We start from the raw sequence: 20,482 nt of genomic DNA on the forward strand, positions 1-20,482 counted from the left end.
CTTCATTCTCTTCTCCAGTTGATTTGGTTCCACTTCGGACGGAGCGAGATTAAGCTCGGTTAGTTTTGACGATTTTAAAATCACGTTTTCAGTAGTACAATCCAAGCCATTCTCAGCCGTGACACTTCGTCGTCTGTCTTCAATGATCATACCTTGTGACCTGTCTCTTCCTTGTGCTGCTTGCAGCTGTTTCCTGAGCTTGTTTTCGTTTTCCTTGGCAAGCGCCAATGCCTCTTGAAGCTTGTTGTTTGCGTGCCTGACACTCGCCATCCGCTCTTCCTCCTCACACGTTTCTTTCATAGTTTTAAACAGCTCTTCACGAGCCGCTGCCAAATGTGCCTCCTTGGCTTGGATGTCTCGCTCTTGCTCAAATCTGGTCCGTTTGTACTCCACGATTGCCTGTTCTAGCGAACCAATTCTTCTCACCTTCTCGCCTAATTCATTCTTCAATGAAGCTAATTTCTCCTTGTACTCATTGTCAGTTATTTCAACGGAAGACCCTCCAATGTCTGGCTGTTCTTTTCTTTTGTACTCCGCTAGTTCCTTTTCCAATGTACTGATTTTCTTATCTTTATCCTTCAATTTTGTTTGTATTCGGTCGAGATGGATGTGAATTTCTTGTTCTCGCTCGTACGTTAGACGTTTGTGTGCAGCAAATTCATCTTCAAGCGACGCAATTGATTGGGCTTTTTCTTCGAGTTCTTTTCTGAGCTGTTCAAGTTCTTTTGTGTCATTCTTCAGTGCGCCATCTTCTTTCTTACGCTCGGACAGTGATCGCCTGTACTTCGAAACTTCGTCTTGAAGACATCCAATCTCGACTTTATTCTTATCCAACTCTTTTTGCGCGTGATCCAGTTCGTCATAAAGATCATTCTGTACTGCTCCCATTTTCAACTCGACATTTTCTTTGGCAGCAGTCATTTCTTGCTTTTGAAGATTCACTTGTTCCAGTTCGCTTTCCAGCTCTTCCACCCTTTGTTTACTTCTCGCTAGTTCACTTTCGAAGCGTATCGCAATTTCTACATTTGTTGCATTTCTGAGGCGTTCCGCTTCTTGTTTGCTCTTCTCTAAAGCATCCTCCAACTTTTTGCTTTCTTCCAGTTTTTCTGAGTACCGCTTCTCCCTTGCCTTAATTTCTTCGTGAAGGAGATTCTTGTCTTTAATTAACACCTCCACCTTTCTTGATAGCTCTTTGTTTTTATCCACATGTGAGCCAATTTCTTCCTTGTGGCACTTTGCATCCTCGTCTAACTTGTCCTCCAAACTTTCTTTTTCCTCTATCAAAGCGTCCACACTTGTTTGTAGCTTCTTCGTCTTGGACCTAAACTCATCGATAATTTCATTCAACTCATCTTTTTCGTCCTTCAGTTCTTCTATTTCTTCCCGTAACCGTACAATTTTCTCTTGTTCCTTGGATAAATTTTCTTCCATCGAGCTTTCATCATCAGGCGCTGATTGTAAGCCAAATTGTATTTCAACTCCCGCCGAAAGAACGCTTCCTTCAGTACATGCGATGATATGTTCTCCTTCACTTTGGTATATACAACTGCCGTCCGTTTGGTCGCCAACGTCATCGACCTTCCGTGCCGATGATTTAAGAGCTTCGTACTGTCCTCGAAGTCTTTCCATTTCCTCTTCAATGTTCGCTCTTTCGTTCTTTTCACGTCGAAGCTGTTTTTCAATCTCCCTTTTCTCACGCCGTGCTTCATCTCGATCAACTTTCTCATCGACCAGCTTCTGCGAGAAAATTTTCAATGCTTTGTGTTCATCAGTGAGTTTGGCTAAGTCCATCTCCAAAGTAAACCTCTTTTCAAGGGCTTTCTCAAGTTCTACATTCTTCTCATTAACCTCACGCAGTTTCTTTTGCAAAATTTCACACTCATCATTCAAACTTTCCAGCTCAGTTTCGGCTAGTTCGGTTTCTGCCTTCATCGTGTCTCGTAAAGTTTGCTCGCTTTTCTGTGCTTCTCCGCACGCTGTCTTAAGGATAGTCAATTCTTTTTCACTGGCTTTTAACTTCTCTGTTAACTTCTCATTCTGCTCCTTTGTTGTCTTAGATCTTGCCTCTAACTCGCGTAGTTTGCTTTCCGTAGCCTCGAGTGATTTCCGCAAATCCTCTCTTTCCTTCTTTAGTTGAAAGTGTTTGCTTTTGCCCTCATGGATAAACTCCCTGGAATCAGTGAGTTCCTTCTCAATGTTTTCCAAAGACGACGTTTTCTTCCCCAGCTGTTCCTTCAGGTGTGTTATCTCCGAGTTGGTTTTCTTGCATTCATCCTCCAACAACGTCTTTGTGCAGTTCATGTCAAGAAGCATTTTGGCCTTGTCTTTATTCTTTGCTTCCAGTTCCACTACGCTTTTCAACAGTGCCTGGTTTTCTTTGTCATTGTCCACTACCTGCTTCTTCAGTGAATTATTCTCTTCCTCGTGTTTGGCTATGGTTTCTTCAATTTCTGCAAACTTCGCTTGAAGTTCTTTTTTCCTTTCTGTTTCCTCGTACAACCTCGCTTGGAGTTTGTTTATTTCTTCGGCTGCTTCTTTCCGTGATTTCTCTGCTTCAATGCAGTGCTTTTCGAGTTCCGCAATTTTTCTATTCAGCTCATCCACAACTCTAAGCAAGTCTGTCATAGCGATATTGGACTTCTTCATCTCCTGCTTAAGACAACTAAGCTCTTCGTCTTTTTCTTCCATTTCCTTCTTCCATTTTAGCTCACTCTCTACTCCTATTGTTTCAAAGGACACTATAGAAGCCGCCTGCGCTTCAACGTTGGCTTCAAGTTCATCTTTCTGTTCAAGAATCTTAGTATTTTCTTCTTCTATTTTCTTCAAGCGCTTCTCAAGCTCTCTGGATTTGTTCATGGCCATCATAAAAGCTTTCTTCTCCTCTTCGAGCCTGTTGACACACACTTCGTGCAAATCGGCATTTTCGTGTTCCTTCAAACTTTCCAGCTCTTGCATCAACCGTGCAACTTTATTTTTCTCGCGTTGCAGCTCCTCGAGCAGTTTCTCCGAACCATTTTTTGCCTTTTCGAGGGCAACAGCCACTTCCTCTTTAGTTAGGGTCAAGGACTCTGCCTCTTTTTCCTTGTTTTTCAACATCTTCGACTTTTCCATTGCTTCAGCCGTTACAGTAGCAATCTGATGTTCTTTGTGAGCCAATGCAGCTCCTAGCTTTTCTTTCTGTAAGCTAAGCTTTTCGATAAGACTTCGGACATCGCTGATCTCACGTGACAGTCGAACTTCATCATAAGCTCGCTTTGACTGTGAGGTTGGTTCTTCAATATGTTCTTTGTCCAGTGCCTCTTGCAACTGAATTGTCAGCTCCGTTCGCTCCTGTAGAAGCTGTTTATAGCTGTGGTGTATCTCCAGGTTTGATGCTTCAGCTTTCTCAAGTCTAGCTTCTAGAGATGACTTCTCTTCCGAGAGAGCTGCAATGCACTCACAAACATTTTCAAGGAGAGTTGTCTCCCTTTGCGAAACCTCTCGGGTTTGTTCTTCCATGTTATTCTTGACTTTGTCGTCGATAAATGTTTGCAAGTCCGAGGCCTGGTTTTTCAAATCCAGGAGCTGATCTCTCATTGAATTACTCTCCATTTTTGTTTCTTCCAACTTTCGCGCGAGAAATTCTTTGTCACCTTGAAGTGCTTCCAAGCTTTCATGAAGGTTGGAGTTTTCTTGAGACATGGCAGCTATCTCCACAACAAGAAGCTTCTCTTTTTCTTTAAACTCGTCAATTCTTTCTGCCAAATTCTCTCCCTGTTCTGCAACAAGGTCAGAATCATCATCCGCGTTGCCAAGTTTATATTGGACTTCTTTAAGGGTGCTTTTTAAGATTTCGATTTCATCGTTTAACTTTGCAGTGTTTTCCAGCTCTTGTCTCAGATGTTCGATGCTTTCAATGTCTTTTTCTCTTCCTTCCTTAGCTTTTGCAAGACTTTCCTCAAGGGCCTCTTTTTCGGATTTAATAGTGGCGACCAGCGTCTTAAGGTCTTTCTTTTCTTTTTCAATATCCTTCAACTTATCCTCTAAGCCGGATAAGATACGTGATTTCTCTTGCAGCTGTCTGTCAAACAATTCCACTTGCTCTAGGAGTCGTGCCACTTCTTTGGTTCGCATGTCGCTTTCCCAAACGATTCTCTCTTTCTCAATTTCCAGTTCTGCATTCTTTTCCTTCAAATTCTTGCACTGTTCTCTCAGACCTTCCTTCTCCTCTTCCAAGGTCAAGTTGTTTTTGTAAAGTGCATCAGTTTTTTCTCTCACTGTTTCGCAAGAACTTTCCACCTCGTTTCCAATATCCTCTGATTGTGTGTCATTACCTTCTAGGGTGTCGTTCGGTATATTCGAGATTTGAAGAGCCTCGGTTTCTTCCTCGTTTCTTCGTATATCTTCTTGAAGCTCTGCGGTTTCTTTCTCCTTATCTTCTAATGCGGCGTGCAAATCTGGGACGGCTACTTCATCGCTTTTTGCCGATGTCGAAATTTCTTCAAGGTGAAGCTTCGTCTCAGTTTGCCCTTCTCTGGCTTTTTCCAAATCTCTTAGCATTTCTTTCTTTTCTTTGGCCATAACTTCGTTTTCCTTCTCCAAAGCTTGTTTTTCGGCTGAAACAGAATCCAACAAGCTTTTCAGGTGTTCAATCTCGTCTTCAAGTGCCTTCGTTTGGGCAAACACGTCATCGCGTTCTTCCCGCAGATCATCAGGGGGCAAGCTTTCGACGGTAGACGATATCTCGACCGGAGCTAACAAATACGTCTGGTCAGTAACAGACTCTTCAAAAGCTTCTTTGTCAAAGCTCGTTACCATTTCGTAAACAAGGGGGCTGCTTTCATCTTCCCTCACTGTCACTTCTTCGCCTTCAGAGGTATTCAGTCTATCACCGATTTCAAGATCCTCGGGAGAAGCAATCGGTGCTTCGTTCTCGTTTGGAATTTCCTCTTTCAAGAAGCCATGACTTGACCTCAGTTCTTTTAACTGTTTCTTGAGTCCATCATTCTCTAAATGTAGACGAACAATGACATCTTCGTCGTCTTCTTTACTTGCCTCGGTGTTATCTTCCACACTTTGGTCTGCTTCTGCTTGAGCTCCCGTCACCTTTTCTTTCCATTTTGCTTCAGATTGCTTCAATGTCTGAAGCTCTGAGGTTCTTTCCAGCAGCACTTCCTTCAGTGCGTCTCGTTCCTCTACCATCCTACTGAGTGATTTCTTCAAGCTTTGGACCTCTGCAGCAACTTCAAACAAAGATTTACTGCTTTCGTGTTGTTTATTTAAAGCATCTTCCAGTTGACACTGCAGACCCTCCTTGCTTTGATACACGTTTTCCAATGCGTCAGCTAAGTTGTTCTTCTGTTGTTTGATCTCGTCTATTTGTTCCGACATTGCTTCTTTCTCCTCGGTAAGTTTCGTTATGAAACTCTTTACTTGTCTTCGCTTCTCGTCGAGTTCTCTAACGTTTTTCTGAAGCGATAGTTTTTCAGTTTCAGAGGAGTCTAGCTTGGCCTTTAGATCATCCTGGTCGACTTTTCCTTTTTCAAGCTCTTTCCTTAAAAGGTTGACTTCTCGTTGAACCTTTTCAATCAATATAATTATTCTGCCTCCTTGTTCATCCAGTGACGTTGAGTGTTGCATTGTCATATCAAAGTCTTCACAGCTGCTATCTTTGTCTTTATCAGTCAAGGACTCGTAAAGTTCTGAGAGCTTCGCTTGAATTAATCCCATTTGGTCATTGTGAACTCCAACTCTGTCAACCCCATCTAGAGCACTTTCCAATTCACCCTTGGTGTTCTCATCTTTCTCTCTCCATTCGCTCAGTTCATTTTCCAGAATTTGAATCTTCTTTTCCAAAGCTGTCTTTTCTTCTGTGACTTCATCAAGGGAATCAGCCAATTCTTCTTTTTCCTCGTGCGCTTCGCGTAGGCAACCTTGAAGTGTGTTTGTCACTTCTTGATTCTTTTGCAACTGATTACTGTTCACCATGGCCTCGTTTTTCATCGTGGAAACGAGCTCTTGTAATTCCTTTTCATTTCTCCGACTCTCATCAAGATCACGCCGAATTTTGTCCTTTTCGTTTTCAATTTCATTGAAACGCTCTTCGAAGGATTTCAACGTCTCATTCTGCTGAACCGATTTTGTCTGCAGCTTATCTACAGAGGAATCGTTTCCCTTCTTGTTCCAATAATCACTGAGGTTATCATCTACAACATTTCCATTAACGTCTCTTTCTCCATTGCTATCTCGTTGTATGCCGTTGTGCAGAGGTATTGTTGTCGTCTTGGGATCTAATCCGGTGTTGTGTTCGGTAATTATGCTTTTCAATTTCTCGATTTGCACCTCCAGTTTTTCATTCTTTTCCAATTGATGGTACAACGAGTCAAGCAAGCAAACCTTCTCCTCTTCTAAGTTGGAGTTGTCTGACTTTAGCGTTTTGATAACGTTCTCCAATTCTGTTCCGCGCTTGGTAAGCCGGAGAATGTCTTGTTTAAGAAACTCGCAACGCTCTGCCGAGCTCTTCCGAGTTGACTGCATTTCGTCACTATCGCTGTCACTTTGATATTTCACCGATCGCTTCTCGCCACGCTTGGTCTTTAAAACAACCACTTCTCTCTTCAGATTAACGCAAGTGTCTTCAATATCCCTTTTGTCCACTTGAAGTTGCCGTATCTGTTCTCTTTGTGAATCGATCAACTCTTTGCATTTCTTGATCTCACTCAAAAGGCTGGAGTTATGAATCTTATCAGCCGTGTCTCCAGGGATACACGCTTCACTTGTGGTAGTGTACAGCGCCTGATTATTCATTTCATTTAGCTTTTGTACTGCAGTGCTCAAGTAGTCTACAGCGTCTTCTAGAGAATCCTTCCTTTCGATTTCATCAAGAACCGATTTCAAGTGAGCTTCACTTTTCTTTGACAACTCAACGAAGCTATCTTGGATCTTTTTATTGTCCTCTTCAAAACGTTGCAATTTTGTTTGAAGTTCTTCTTTTTCTCTGTGTAAATGTTCCATTTCTTCCAGAATGGAATCCAAAGCGTCCGTAACTTGACTTCTCAGCTTGTTCACGCTGTCCTCGAGTGTCCTTTTTTCCTCCACCATCTTGGAGTTTTCTTCAGCCATGGATTTACTCTCCTCCTCCAGTTCATCGTACTCTGCTTGCAGTTCGTCTAAGTTTCTCTTAAGGTCTTCGAGTTCGTTGGAGAACGTAACGCCTTGATTCGTGATTTGGCCCCAAACGTTCATTTTACACTGGACCGCCGCATCTGTCGTGACCATATCGCTCTTTGTATCAACATCGTCTTTTCGACCTCCCTTAACCCCTTGCCCTTGCAACCTCTGCACCGTCGAAAGAAGAACTTTTCTCTCTTTTCGCAAAGTAACAAGTTCAGACAATGCAAAACCGTCTTCTTCACTTGTGCCATGATTGCATTCGATATTTGTAAGAGATACTAGTTCGTCGTCCATTTGGCCTTGCTGGCTCAGTTTTTCCTTGATTAGTTTGAGCTGCCTCCTAAAATTTAGATTGTCTAATTCCAATTTTGAGCGATCAATCTCCAGTCTTCGAATCAGCCCTTCGTGATCAAGTATTGCTCCATTCCCTTGGAGATGAGTTTTCAGTAACTCCGCTTCTTTTGTGCATTTTTTCTTCTCGTCGAGTTGGATTTTCGCCTTCATCGACAATTTCTGGTCGTCAGGTTGATTATTGTTTTCTTCATAATGAAATTCATGAAAACCATTTGATTTTCTTCCTCCAATGGAAACTAACTCTCGCACCTGGTCTAAATACCTCTCCAGTACTTTAACTTCACAGTTGACGTCAGATGTGCTGTCATGAAGTCTAGCAATTAATTCTGGAGGGAAGGGATCCCACTTTTTGCTGAGCTCCTTCGAAGATTCGGTTTCACTACAAACTGTTTCGTGAAGAGAAGTCAGCTGGGACTGAAGTCTTCGACCAGTGTTTGCCATTTCAGATGTAAGTTCCTTTAGTCTGGCGTTTCTGGTCTCCAAAGACAATTCTTTGTTCAATCCTTCGACTCCATGTTGATTTTCTTGAAGTATTCCACAGTTATTTTCAACCTGTTCTCTCGGCGCGCCGTTGACGTCTGACTCAGTGTTTTCGCTGCAAAAGGAGAGAAGATAGAGAAGTTACTTTATGTCGTGTGAACCGAGGCGCGCTTGTGTACCAAACGACTCGTTCGGTTCTTGTTTTATTAGAATTCAAATGTGTTCTCGCACACGCGTGTTTTCGCGAGTTCCAAGCGATCTTGCCTTAATTGCCTTAATTGTCTTTCGTTACTTTTTAAATGCTTAAACGCCGAGGACGACCCTCCAAGTAAGGCCCTGGCTGCCTTTTCTTTTCAAAGAAGTGTAGGATAAGTCATAATGCTTTTAAAATCGACACGTAATTTTAAGCACCTTTCAAATAAAATATACGATTCATTCACAGTTAGTCCTGCTTTCCCTAAGACAACAGGGGCGCACAAATTCCTCCTTTGTCATAATGTGTAAATGTTGTGTAATGTATACAATTCTTTGTCTTTTACAAAATACAATTTACAAAAGTTTTCCCAAACAATCTAGTTTAATGTCTTGTGTGTTTGTCTTGACCACCTTCCGGTCCCATGGGAAATTTCACAAATCTGAATGCGTGAAAAAAATAGTTCTTATATTAACTAAACCAACAAAGTCAAACTAATCAATACGTTATGTTTGGAAAATAATCATCGAAACGCAAAGCTGCCAAATCAAGGCCACGTTTCTTTGGTGTTCCTATTAATCAAATTGTCACACTATTTGGATGAATTTCGGGGACCATTAGGGTGCGACTACGTACTTGAAACAAATTCTTCTTAATTAACTTAAAGATTCAAACATGACACGGGAAACTTGAAGTTTTACGCAAAAGCCTTGCATTTTCTTGATAACACAACAAAGAACCAAGTTACTCGCTTCTCAGCACAACAAACTTTTTACATAAACGCATTGCACGTACTTTCTGTTTTCGTCTAACCGCCTCATAAGTTCGATCTTTAATATATAGAGTAAAAGATAGACTAATACAGTGCGCCTGAGATTGATATCGTGGTCTTAAAACTGCCTCGCGGTCGAAGTCCACGATTTAAAATTATTACAGTTTCCTACTTATTGTGGCCGTGAATACTCAAACGCCGAGCAAGTTTTCATTTTAGGATCTTAAAATCACCACTGTGATGGGCTTCCTCCACAGTGGTAGGCCAGATAATCATTCTCTTTGAAAATCATTTCACGTGCCCAGTAATATGTGATATATCAATTAAATATCATCAATCGTACTTTACAACACTGTGTTCGTATGAACAGAGCACTAGAGAGTTGTGTTTTAGAAGTTATGCCTCTTCGAACCAGATGATTTTTTTTATCCAAAGGCGCCGTCGGGCGACAACCTAGCCGCAATATGCGCCGGTCTACAAGAGAAAACTTGTATTGTGGCTTTTCTGTAATAACGAAGTTTATTTTGGAAAGTAATGAAACATCAAAAAGATTGTTGCCATCAAGGGCGGAAGTAATTCAGACAACCAACATTCAACATATAGAGTCTCCTATACAGGCCGTTGTGTATTACTTGGAGATGATGTTTTCTCCTAAAGTGAGCTAACGTCGATTTATTGTTAAATGACGCCTTTAATGCGGGGTCTGACAAGCTCTTTTTGTTGTCATGATGCTTGTCCTGGTGTAAACGCTCCTTCGAGTAACTAGGAACAGGTGTCTTCTAAAATCTCACTAGACCATGACATTAGAGTGTATCCATGACGCATTCGCTGTCTATTCCTCCCGTTTCCCCTAAACAGTCTTCTCAGTGCACTATATAACAACAAGGATTCTTCTGTGAATTTCTTTACAAAGATGGCTGACACATTTCGAAACTGTCAACATGAATACAAGATTTTTTCTTGACTTTGAACTTAAGTTTTAATTCAGCAAGGTAGGTTTTTTCCTGGAGGAAGGGGGGTAGGTCATGCCCGCGAAAAATATCACCGCCACTAAAATTATAGAAATGTAGATATCTATTATGAAAGTGTGGATATAAAATGGTTTTTCCAGAGATAGATCATTCATGTTAAAAAAACAAATTATGCAGTTACAGTTATGTCAAAATTGTGGTTGATGCATATGACCGTCGTAGTCCCATTTGTTCAAAGATCTGTAAATGTTTCCCTAGCTTAGCGATTTCGTTGAACGATACATAAATCAAACAGGCAGATAAACAGAAACATGGTCAACTCGAACTCATTCGAACTGATGGCCACGAACTGAAGCGTCAATGACGGTCACGAAATACGAGTGCCACGATGGTCTTTTCTGAAATCCTCGCTCTGTATGGCGAAAATTGAAAGGCAAACGCTGATTTTTTCTTTCAGTTGTCGTTGCTTTAGTGCAGCAACGATCACAATTTTTTACAATTTTCAAAACGTGGCTACTGTCTCGTATCCAGAGGTCGTGAAAATTCATCTCTTGCAAATTAGTTCTTAGAATTTCTTAAGGTCTGCAACTATATTGTGATAACTAAGTATGCTGATGTTATCGCAAGTTTAAGTCACTACAGATATGATCTCTGAAGCTAACTGGAATCTATCGAATATCGCGAAAAATCAACGACACTTTTGCGCTATTTTTTTACAGTTCTTAAATAAAGTTGCTCGATGGATGTAACAGTTCTACTCAGTACATCATTTTCATTGGCATCAGAAATTTAGCAACTTGTTTTCTTTCAAGCCTCGAAAGTATTCAGTTGTTTGCATAAGTTGGGACGTTAGCTGAAATATGCAATTGTAACTTGAAAGTACATAACTCGCGAGCGCAGATTAGAACACAGTTGCTAATTTTAAAGCTATAGGGAAGAAGATTAAACATGTCAGAATCTACGGAAAGATATAGAGACGTAATACTGACTAGGCATACAGCTGGAATCAAATAAGTAAAAGTATTGTAGTTGAAAGTAGAAACAACGACAAATGTTGTGTCTTCGTTAACTGAACTTACTTACCAAGTAGAACGAATGAACTGACTTTTTTCATCCGAAATAGATGGCCTTTTAGCTGCTAATTTTGTGTTTTCGTGACGTCTATATATGGCTTCGACGCCAGAGCGAAAAAACCTTCCGTACGAAACCTGTGACGAAAGCCGTACAATCAAATATCGTATTCTGATGTAATGAAATTTTTAATCAAAACACTTTCGACAACTGTAATAATACACGCGGGTTTCTTTAAATGCTCGACATCTGATTAATAAACAATATTACCTGACAACCAAAAACGTGAAGGTATGGATTGAAACAAAGTGACAATTTCAATTAAGCACTGTCTTAAATTATCGTTTTAATCAATGATTAGAGTAATCTTCGTGTATAAACTGGAACCCTCCTGGCAGGGAGTCTCATGGAATCCCTAACCAATACTTTGTTTCAAAATTTTATTTTGGGAAGGCGAACGAGTTTACGTAATAACCTTGCCGGCGTAAATATCGTTTTCCTGTAGCGCTTGTTTTCTCCACGATGCATTTGCCTTAAGCAAAGTTAGTTCCTGTTTGATTTGAAAGCATTTGATTGTAGTAAAACCCATGGCGGTAGAGGCTGGAGAACTGCCATTCCCTATGCCGGGCTGCTGAAGCGCCGGGAAAGCTCGCTTTCATTTCGACAACTCTAATTTTTTCCACCATACAAGAAACCGGTCTTGTTTCGGCTGGCCAACTCACGCGAGGCACAGCTTTAAATGCTGAACTTTGATAATCAACCGAGCAAATGAGATTGTGCATTAAACGAAATGCAAGTTCAAGGAGTTTTGACAAACCCATCATAACGGCGACTATCTTTGAAGAGTTGAGCAAACTTACGTCATCTATGGGAACCGATGAACAGTCACTATGAAGATTACCTCGGTGGATGAATTCTAATTCATAAGAATTTAGGATTGACTAATTTTTTTACGAACTATTTGACGGCATTAATCTTGTAATAACTATTGCATACCTTTTGCAGAGTTGCTCTTTCAAAACCTTTGTGGTTCTTACTCCGAAGATTGACCAGTCCCGTGGCGAATATACAATGCTATAATAGAACTTTTCTTAATTATTTAAGGACCGCATCGCAAATACGTCTTCCCTGTCGCCTTGTTAATTAGAGCTAATAAAGCGCGTCGTCTTTTGATGACAAGTTTGCTTTGTTGGTTTCACGAATGAATAGGCAATTGACAGAAAAGGTCTCGACGTTTTGTTTTAATTTGGAGCCGGAAACCTGACAAAACCACTGAGAAAGTTTAAAAATAGAACAAATACACCAGCTTTCGAAAGAGGCCATGAAGAGCTTGTTTTGAACTAAAGTAGCATCAATGTCAGATATACTATTTTGAAGATGGTTCTCGTGACAATATCCAAATTTCTCACAATACGCGAAAATTAGCCTGAAAGTAGTATTGCTTTTTCTTCCATTGTCTTGTGGTTGAAACAAGTGCTTGCAAGCACTAATTAAAGATAAGCTAAGGCATACATACAAAACTGTTTTATTGGTTGCGGGTCATCTAGTGGTTGGGGTAGGAGGTTATTTATAAGTTTCCGAGTGGATCGAAACCAAACGCCCGTGACACACGCACGTGTGGAAAATCGAGGCAACCGATGAAAGTTAGCTCGGCCACGGTATAAAACTCAGGAGAGCAAAAAAAAGATAAATATCCGGCAACCGATTGCGCATGCGATACACAACGTGTTTAACTTCGCACAGTCTTTCTTCTCCCTTGAAATCAGGTCAACTCAACCCTGGCATAAGTGTTTTCTTGTGCTTACTTCCAGCTCCTTGCTTCTGACACAAACACCCTCTCAAGGACATCCTGGTGCCGCAGTAGAATACCTCCATTACAACGTTAAGAAAAATGTAGACCCAGAAGTGGCTGAAATTTTGCGTAGCTCTAAACAACACTTTACAAGTCGAGGAAAAAATGATTACGCAATCATCACTTATACACAGTCGCGAGAAAAGTCTCATACCTTTTACTGATCCTGTACAACTTAAAAAAAATGTGGTGTCCAGTCGTCCGACTGTCTCTTAGATGCCCGTCGGGATTTTTCAAATTTGTTTTTTTGTTTTATAAACAGCCTACAGAACATGGACGCGAACAGAGCAGTTAACTAATTCTTTCGAAAAGGGTCAATATGAATTAGAAAATATTAAGGAAACTTTGAATTTGCAAGCACGTGTCACGTGTCACGTGTCACGTGTCAAGGCATTATCGTCTAAAAATATAACCACATCAATAGAGATAAGATCAAACAAAAAGACCAAAACCTCTGCGTAATTAGTAACCCCACCTGTGGTTATGGCTGTGAACGAATTGTCCTGCGGCACGCGAGCAAACCGGTATTATGTTACTCAACAGAGCTCGGCAGCATTCTAAATTTCTGTTCAGTTTAAGGCACGGAGTCTTTCGTTCAAAAGTGACCGATGTTCTTTGTTTTTAAATTTGTTAGTTTCTCGTTCCTCTGCTCAAAACTCAAAGGAAATAAATGAGCTAGTAAAGGCTCACTTGCTTGGAAACCTAACTTAGAGAAGTGGAGTCTTCTTAATAAGGTCCCATTTGTTCAAGGACCAGATAGCTTCATCCAGTGGATAAGTCACTACTCAGGTTTCACTGAATCTAAGCGCGAATTTGCACACCCTAAGCACATCCAGTTGCAGCCGTGCACGTTTAACGTGAAGTGTTTTTATTCTCTGGATAGTGACTTATCTACTGGATAAAATCATCCAGCCTTTCAACAACGGCGGCTAGTTGTAAGATCGAGGTTTTTCCATTAATATTTTCGAATGCTGATGTTTTTCTTTAGGTTTTGGCAGAGTTTAGGCTACCTAAAATATGCACGAGATTACGTAACAAGCTTAAGGTCTGCAATATACCTCATTCCATCTAGGAACCAATTCAGCCTTTCGCTATCAGCCCTGATCTTTTTTCCGCTACCCCTCCCTGCCTTCTTACCATGCTGAATAGAAGAAGGAGGAGCTTAAGAGACGGAAAGAGAGAGAGAGCGAGTTGGCAAAACGGCTGAGAGAGTAGTATTTTTGAGAGATGTTATACGAGTTCACAGCAGAACAACAATACGGTATCATGGGAGTGCAATGCAGAGGTTTGAGAAACACTGTTCTCACGGTTTTAATTCAATCTTAAACTGACTCAACAAATTCACATGTTCCAAGGGCCGCAGTGCTCATTTCCCTATTTGTAACCTTCGTGTTGTCTTGGTCGGAGTGCAAATCACGATGGTCAAAATGCGTTGATCTGAAGCCAGCTGCGCCAGACTGTAAAACCAGACCTGCATATACATTGAGAAACATCTACCGTGGATGTCAACACACGCTTAAGTTAATTAACGTCCACAGACTGAATGCATGAAAGAATCGCTCCACTTTTCTTGTGTTGAACACAAAGCTATGGAAATGTTTTCTTTTTCGAATTTTCTCGCAGTTGGATTGCAAAGCTCCATGTTCAGAGCTCTAGATTATATGAAGTTGCCTCAAGCTACTCTTGAGGTTTGTTAAGCACATCAAAGAATCTTCTATGGATGTCAGTCAAAGTTCAGAGACTATTTTTAGTGCTTTACGTCGGAAGACAAAGCTATCGAAAAGTTGTTTTCGAATTTTCTCGTTGTTGGATTGCAAAGCTCTTTGTCTTCAAAGTGCAATGAATTGAAGTCAGACCTACCAGACTATATCAAGCTGCCTCAAGCTACTCTTTACTTTTGTTTTAAGAACATATAGAAATCTGCAATGGAAGTGAGTAACACCGGCTGAATGCATAAAAAGAATCCTTTTACTTTTAGTGTCGAACAACTCAAGTTTTATTAATGCGAGCCCACTTATTTTGTCTTCCATTATTGGATAGTGTGTCTGTTTGTGTCGCATAACGAATAACGCACTTCAAATTTACTAAGGGAACAGATATTGAAGACAAACGACTCTACAGTAAGGTGTTATAACGAGAATTCATTTTTCGTGATTTTTGAGAAATTAAGATTATTCTACTGTGACGTTAATATTCAAATTGCAAAAGTCGTTCTAGCGAAGAGCCAATGAAACAATTATCAAGTTTTGGTCGCCTTTTCGATGGACACTTTAATAAGTTGGTATTAAATTTTAACCATCCACTGTGCATGGAAACTTATCTCGATTTGAGCAGCGTTTGCCGTAATTGGGAGAAACACCAATATCGAGCAGGCATCAAAATTCTTTTGCAGCATCATTCCATTTTTTTTATTTGTAAATTAAGGTAATGGAAACTCCCTGCTGGGTTAGGGAAAAAATGTAGACGTTCGCAGTGGTCTATTGAGTAAACCTTACTCTCATTGGATATTAAGTTATACTTCAGTACAGTTATACTTTATACACAGTTCAAGAATCGATCACGTTTTCGGAGTGTAAAAATCATGCCCGCTACGTCCCGTTGGGTATTCACTGATAAAAGATATATCTTGTTAACTATCCGTTTACTGATACTGGAGCCTATGAGAACTTCAGGTAATAATTTTCATTAGCAATTGCTATTACCGACTTACCTTACTGACTGTTCAGCGATGGAAAATTTTGTTAATAAAGGAACATAATCGAGGCATTGCAGAGTGGAGAGATCGATATTAATCATCTTTGCCTTTGGGGCATTTTTGTAACAGAACGAATGGCATTTAAGGTAAGGTCGCGAGTCGAGAAAATGATGTCTGGAACCTTACTTAATTACCTCGCTACCAAGGTATCAACCTAAAAATAAAATTAATTAAAGAGTTCACTCTTTGAGACGACGAAAAGATCGCTTGATTTTCTGTACGACGGAAAGAGAAAATCTATTCGGTTGAAAAATCCAGTGCTTAATTGTTAAATGGAAAGAAAACGGTTCCGTGACATTTTTAATGACAGTGTTCCTCGTAACTAAGTTCTCAAGAACTTTGCCATTTACAAAATCAAGCCTCAAGAGTTCATTCTGCCGAGGTTTTTAATGATTCTTTTTGTTTTGAAAACGACGCCCTTTCAACTCGGCGCCATGAATTTCAAGTCGGATGAGTGCCTTAACCTTTAAACAAAGAACGAAACTGACAGAGATTTATGCCTTTTTTAAAGAGAGGCTTTGTTTTATTTGAAGATTATTTGTGAATATGCTACAAATACATGATGAAACAAAGTTGAAACGAAAAATGTGCTCTATTTCCAAGAGCTTGAATAGCCATTTACAAAATCAAGTGCCACAGAAAATGCCTTTTCTTTTGCAGACTAGAGGTTGAAGAATCGAAGGCTTTTTGATACCTTTAAATTTAGCGTTAGTGTTTCGTGAACAAAGGATGTCGAAATATTTATTCGCGGGTCTTAGATATCTGGTACTTGGAAAAAATGTAGGCTCACTTATTTGTAGAGCACATTGGTATCTCTAAATTTACCTATTTACTGATATGGAGCAATATATATAGGCTTGAAAACTGTCTTATCAGCTATGTAGTGCGCAATAGTTGTTAAACTAGAGCTATGATAATTATAACGGTTTAGGAGTAGATTAGTTGTTCAAAGACATCGATCGCTACTCAGAGTTTCATGCTTCATGGCGGAAGACGGTCGTATAGCACAAAGTCATAAACAACTACTAGAATAGATAGATAAGACGAGTAGCTGGGTGGCAATCATGGACGACTGACAGAGCTTTAGCAGCAAACCGAAGTGGATGGAAAGAGAATGTCAAAGCCTTATGTGCCTTACCTGTCGCGAAACCCCGTTTTTGCTTCGAAATTGTTCTGAAGTTTAATTGCGTAATCAGGAACGTTGCGTCGATTCTCAGATTTTTGACAAGGACTCCATTTACCTTACCAAATGTTTCAATAAAAAAAAAAATACAGCTTAAGCTTCCCCCAAATTTTGAATAGAAATAATACTCCTAAAACAAGTTTAATAGCGTCAGGGAAGCTGGCTGGTCTTTGACAGCCTCTTTTAGGCTACAAGCTGACTCTGACACGTTTTCCAGTTGAGATCGATCTGAAGGAGCCTAAGAGACTTTCATAATTAAAACCAATCCAATGGAAAAGACGCAAGAACAACTGAAAATTTCTCAGGAAGTCTTTCAGAGGCTTTGGAGTGACTTTTGCAGCAGACCTAGATTTTCACACTAACTAGGAAAAGTTTTGTATAAGTAAAAAGGATCAGATTGGCTTTGAAGAAGCCGCTCGAATCTCGCTAGGCGAACTCGAAACTTTTCTGAGGGTTTAGTCAAAAGAAGCATTCGTTGTCAGTGTCTGTGGATTATCCACAGTGTAGCGCAATAGGCCAATGTGGGGAACACTGCATTGATCCTGGTGCAAAGGAGATAACTGACAAACCTAACATATGACACCGAGTTTGGGAATCAAAATTGGGACATATTTGTGGAAGGCGGGTGCTAATACTACCGCGCAAACCGTTCTTCACGACTAAGCCGCCACGAATTCGTTTGAATGACCCAGAAAAAGTTCAGTTAATCGAAGAAAATGAAGCAGAAAGAAAAACTGTCTCATTTTTGTAACTACGAGGCATTCAGCACAGTGACTTCCATTAAACACGATCTGCAAGTAATTTTGGAACTGCTGATCACCTTTCCCTCTGTCCATAAAAAAACTCATTTTTGTTTGAATGTATGGTAATGAACACACGAGGAAATTAATGCCTTAGAAAGTTAAATCACACGGTCACGCGTTAAATGATTCCAGTCCTTACAGAGTGCAAAGTTTAAGGATTTTTCGTCTGAAAACAAAACAGCAAGTCTTTGGAACACATCATAAATGACGCAGAAAAAGTGAATTAAAGAAAATGAAGCAGAAAGAAAAACTGCTTCACTTTTGTAACCAGGAGGCATTTCTATTAAACCCGATCTGCAAGAGAATCACGTTTCCCTCTCTCTATAAAAAACTCATTTTTGTCTGAATGTATGGTAAAGAACGCACGAGTGAATCGGTGCCTTGGAAAGTTCAATCAAACGGTCACGCTTTAAATTATTCCAGTCCCTACGGGGTGCAAAGTTTAAGGCGAAAATTTTCGTCGGAAAACGAATTAAACTGCAAGTCTTTGGTACACATCACGTTCATGAACTTCGTAATCTGCCTAAGAAACAAAATTGAGAACGAACAGAACTTATCCAACTTTAAGTTCTAACAGCTTCCCTGAACTTATTGTTGGGTTCCAAAGGCACGTCCATGATGAATCACTCTTTCAATTGCTATGCGGTCAGGATAGTCAATGTAACCAATCAATTCAGTTACTCCCATTTTTTTCTGCGTACCTGCTTATACTATATGCCGCTCTTAGAAAGGCTAATATAAGGTTTTTCTCACAACGCTATGATGATATGTTGTTGATATGAATGCATGGACAAAACTGCCTTCCTTAGCGGTGCACCCATCCGGAAACAGTATACATGTACAAGTTTCAACTTCTCCGTGACGACGCAGCACCATAGTTTCCAGAAACCCTCGCCCTTCGCTCACTGCTAGCTATGGAACGAGATCAATACAACAGAGTGCGTGCAATAGCTGTAAAAGTCGGTTTGAAAACAAAAGGCAACGATCCGCCGGCTTAAAACGAGACCTGAGCACCTGTTAATATTCGTGGTAATAAATGCTGTGGCAAACGTACCTTTCGATCATCCACGATGGGAGATACGAGCGGGGGTAAAAAAACGCGAACATTTGAATGAGCTGTAAATAGACGATGTCGCCAAGATCACGGAAGGAATAAGAATCACTTAAAGCACTAGAGTGTTCCGAACAAATGATTTGCCATTGCAAAACCTTGAATAGACAAAGACTTCATTGATTGCTGGGTCATTAGTTTAGACCTAAGGAATTTTAATTAGTTTATTGTTAAAATTTCAATGAATTGTTGAAGAAAAGAACTGGGTTTTATGGTGCCCCTCAGACAGACAGGCCAAGTATTTCCATCGAGTGCAAATAAATTCGGTATTAAAAAATCAAATGACACCAGAAATTAGACAAAGGTTTAATAGTTTTGCTCTTGCATGCAAAGTGCTCGCGTTTAGTGCCTGCAACGGCAGACCAACAGGCGCCTCGCAAAACGCATGCGCAATCGATAATTACGTGACCATAAACACAAAGATAACTACATGCAATTGCGTCGTTGGATCGGTTTTGTTATGTGAAGAATAGAAAATAAAGATTATTTAGCATAGAAATAACCTCTTTTACCTCCTTAAGTTAGCTTTGTACGAGCACGTGAGGACTGAAGGTCATAAACTGGATAGGTCTGTTCAGACGTTCTGCAAATATACGAGTTACGTAACCGTTGTCTTTAGTGTTCATGTTCAGTTGTGTATATGAGTTTCGGTTCTGTGTGCAGTAAAAGTTGAGCATATGTATCAAGAAATAAGAGGAGTTGTTGACTTCTGTGATAGTTCAACAGTTCTATGACTTTATAGGGGTATTTATAAGATTCCTGAATATCGCCATTGTTACATGAACGTGAAGTTTCCGCCGTGCACAGACTTGCTTTTCTTCAACAAGCTTCTACTTTCTCCGAAACCTTCAATATTCACTTCAAGTACCTATCCAGCTGGAATCCAGATTTCCGATTTACAAGCTCAAACTTAAGTTTTGTAAATCTACCATTCAAAGGCAGTGAAAACTACTACCTCACGATTTGTCTACAAGCTCCGTTTGAAAAACTTAATACATACTCGAATTGATTCGTTTCAGTAGAATTTGAAGTGACCTAACCAATTTACCTCTTAATTAAACGAGTTCGTGGAGGTTTTGCACACTCATTTCGATAAATTATTTGCATTTTCTTTGGATAACTCATGGTTGTAATTCCGAACGAAGCCATTAACCTATGAGGTCCACCCAGGGGAAGGAGGAGGGGGAGGGGGGGCTAGTTTCCGTGTTCCCTTAAAAAAAATAGCTTGTGTTCCCTTGTTCCCGAAATTACTCCAAAACGTCTCAGCTTTTTGATCCCTAAAATGGTTTATGTTCCCTAAGATATTGTCTTTGTTTGCCTGTTCTTCCCTCGTTCAAGTAGCCATGTTCCCTTGTACCCCGAAACCCCTGGGAGCTCCTTACCTGTCAATGTGAAAGAAAGTCAAGTTTCGAGTTTCTCTATTTGCACTGTAACGCTAATTTGCAGTATTAATACAAAGAACAGGGATTCCAAAAAATATGTGGAGGTGTGTACACGAGAACCCATAGGGTTAAAAAGAGTTTATGCATGCACCGCGAAAGGTACCATGCATTTCAGTCAGCGAACGTAGATGGAGACAGGAGTTGTTTTCATTTGCTATTGATATACGGTAGCTACTGCTGAGAAGCGACTACCGGTATTCGTTTTCTGAAATAGCAACTTTCTTTGATATCCCAATAATTTGCTCTTGTGAAAATAAGCCATGTTTGAGACAGGAAAATGAATGTGAAAGGTCAACGAGGAAAAGCAAAACCCTGGAAATAAAACTCTTTCCCTGGAAACGCG

At 40.2% G+C, this 20,482-nt stretch overlaps 1 protein-coding gene across 6 annotated transcripts in view; it reads right to left on the reverse strand.

Moving 5' to 3' along the window:
- Window positions 1–20,482, reverse strand: part of LOC138046916 (golgin subfamily A member 4-like) — a 36,363-nt gene that overhangs the window by 6,362 nt on the left and 9,519 nt on the right. For 3 of the 6 annotated variants that reach the window (XM_068893537.1, XM_068893538.1, XM_068893539.1), the window contains one exon: window positions 1–8,101. This exon is cut by the window's left edge and continues 1,911 nt beyond it. In XM_068893537.1, the coding sequence (XP_068749638.1) occupies window positions 1–8,101 (8,101 nt within the window). Of the gene's footprint in view, window positions 8,102–11,005; window positions 11,120–11,989; window positions 12,270–18,640; window positions 18,737–20,482 lie in introns of those variants that run through there. The other 3 variants (XM_068893540.1, XM_068893541.1, XM_068893542.1) reach the window with 3 other exon arrangements.

Source organism: Montipora capricornis, chromosome 4 (genome assembly GCF_036669925.1).
Source record: "Montipora capricornis isolate CH-2021 chromosome 4, ASM3666992v2, whole genome shotgun sequence".
Lineage (NCBI taxonomy): Eukaryota > Metazoa > Cnidaria > Anthozoa > Scleractinia > Acroporidae > Montipora > Montipora capricornis.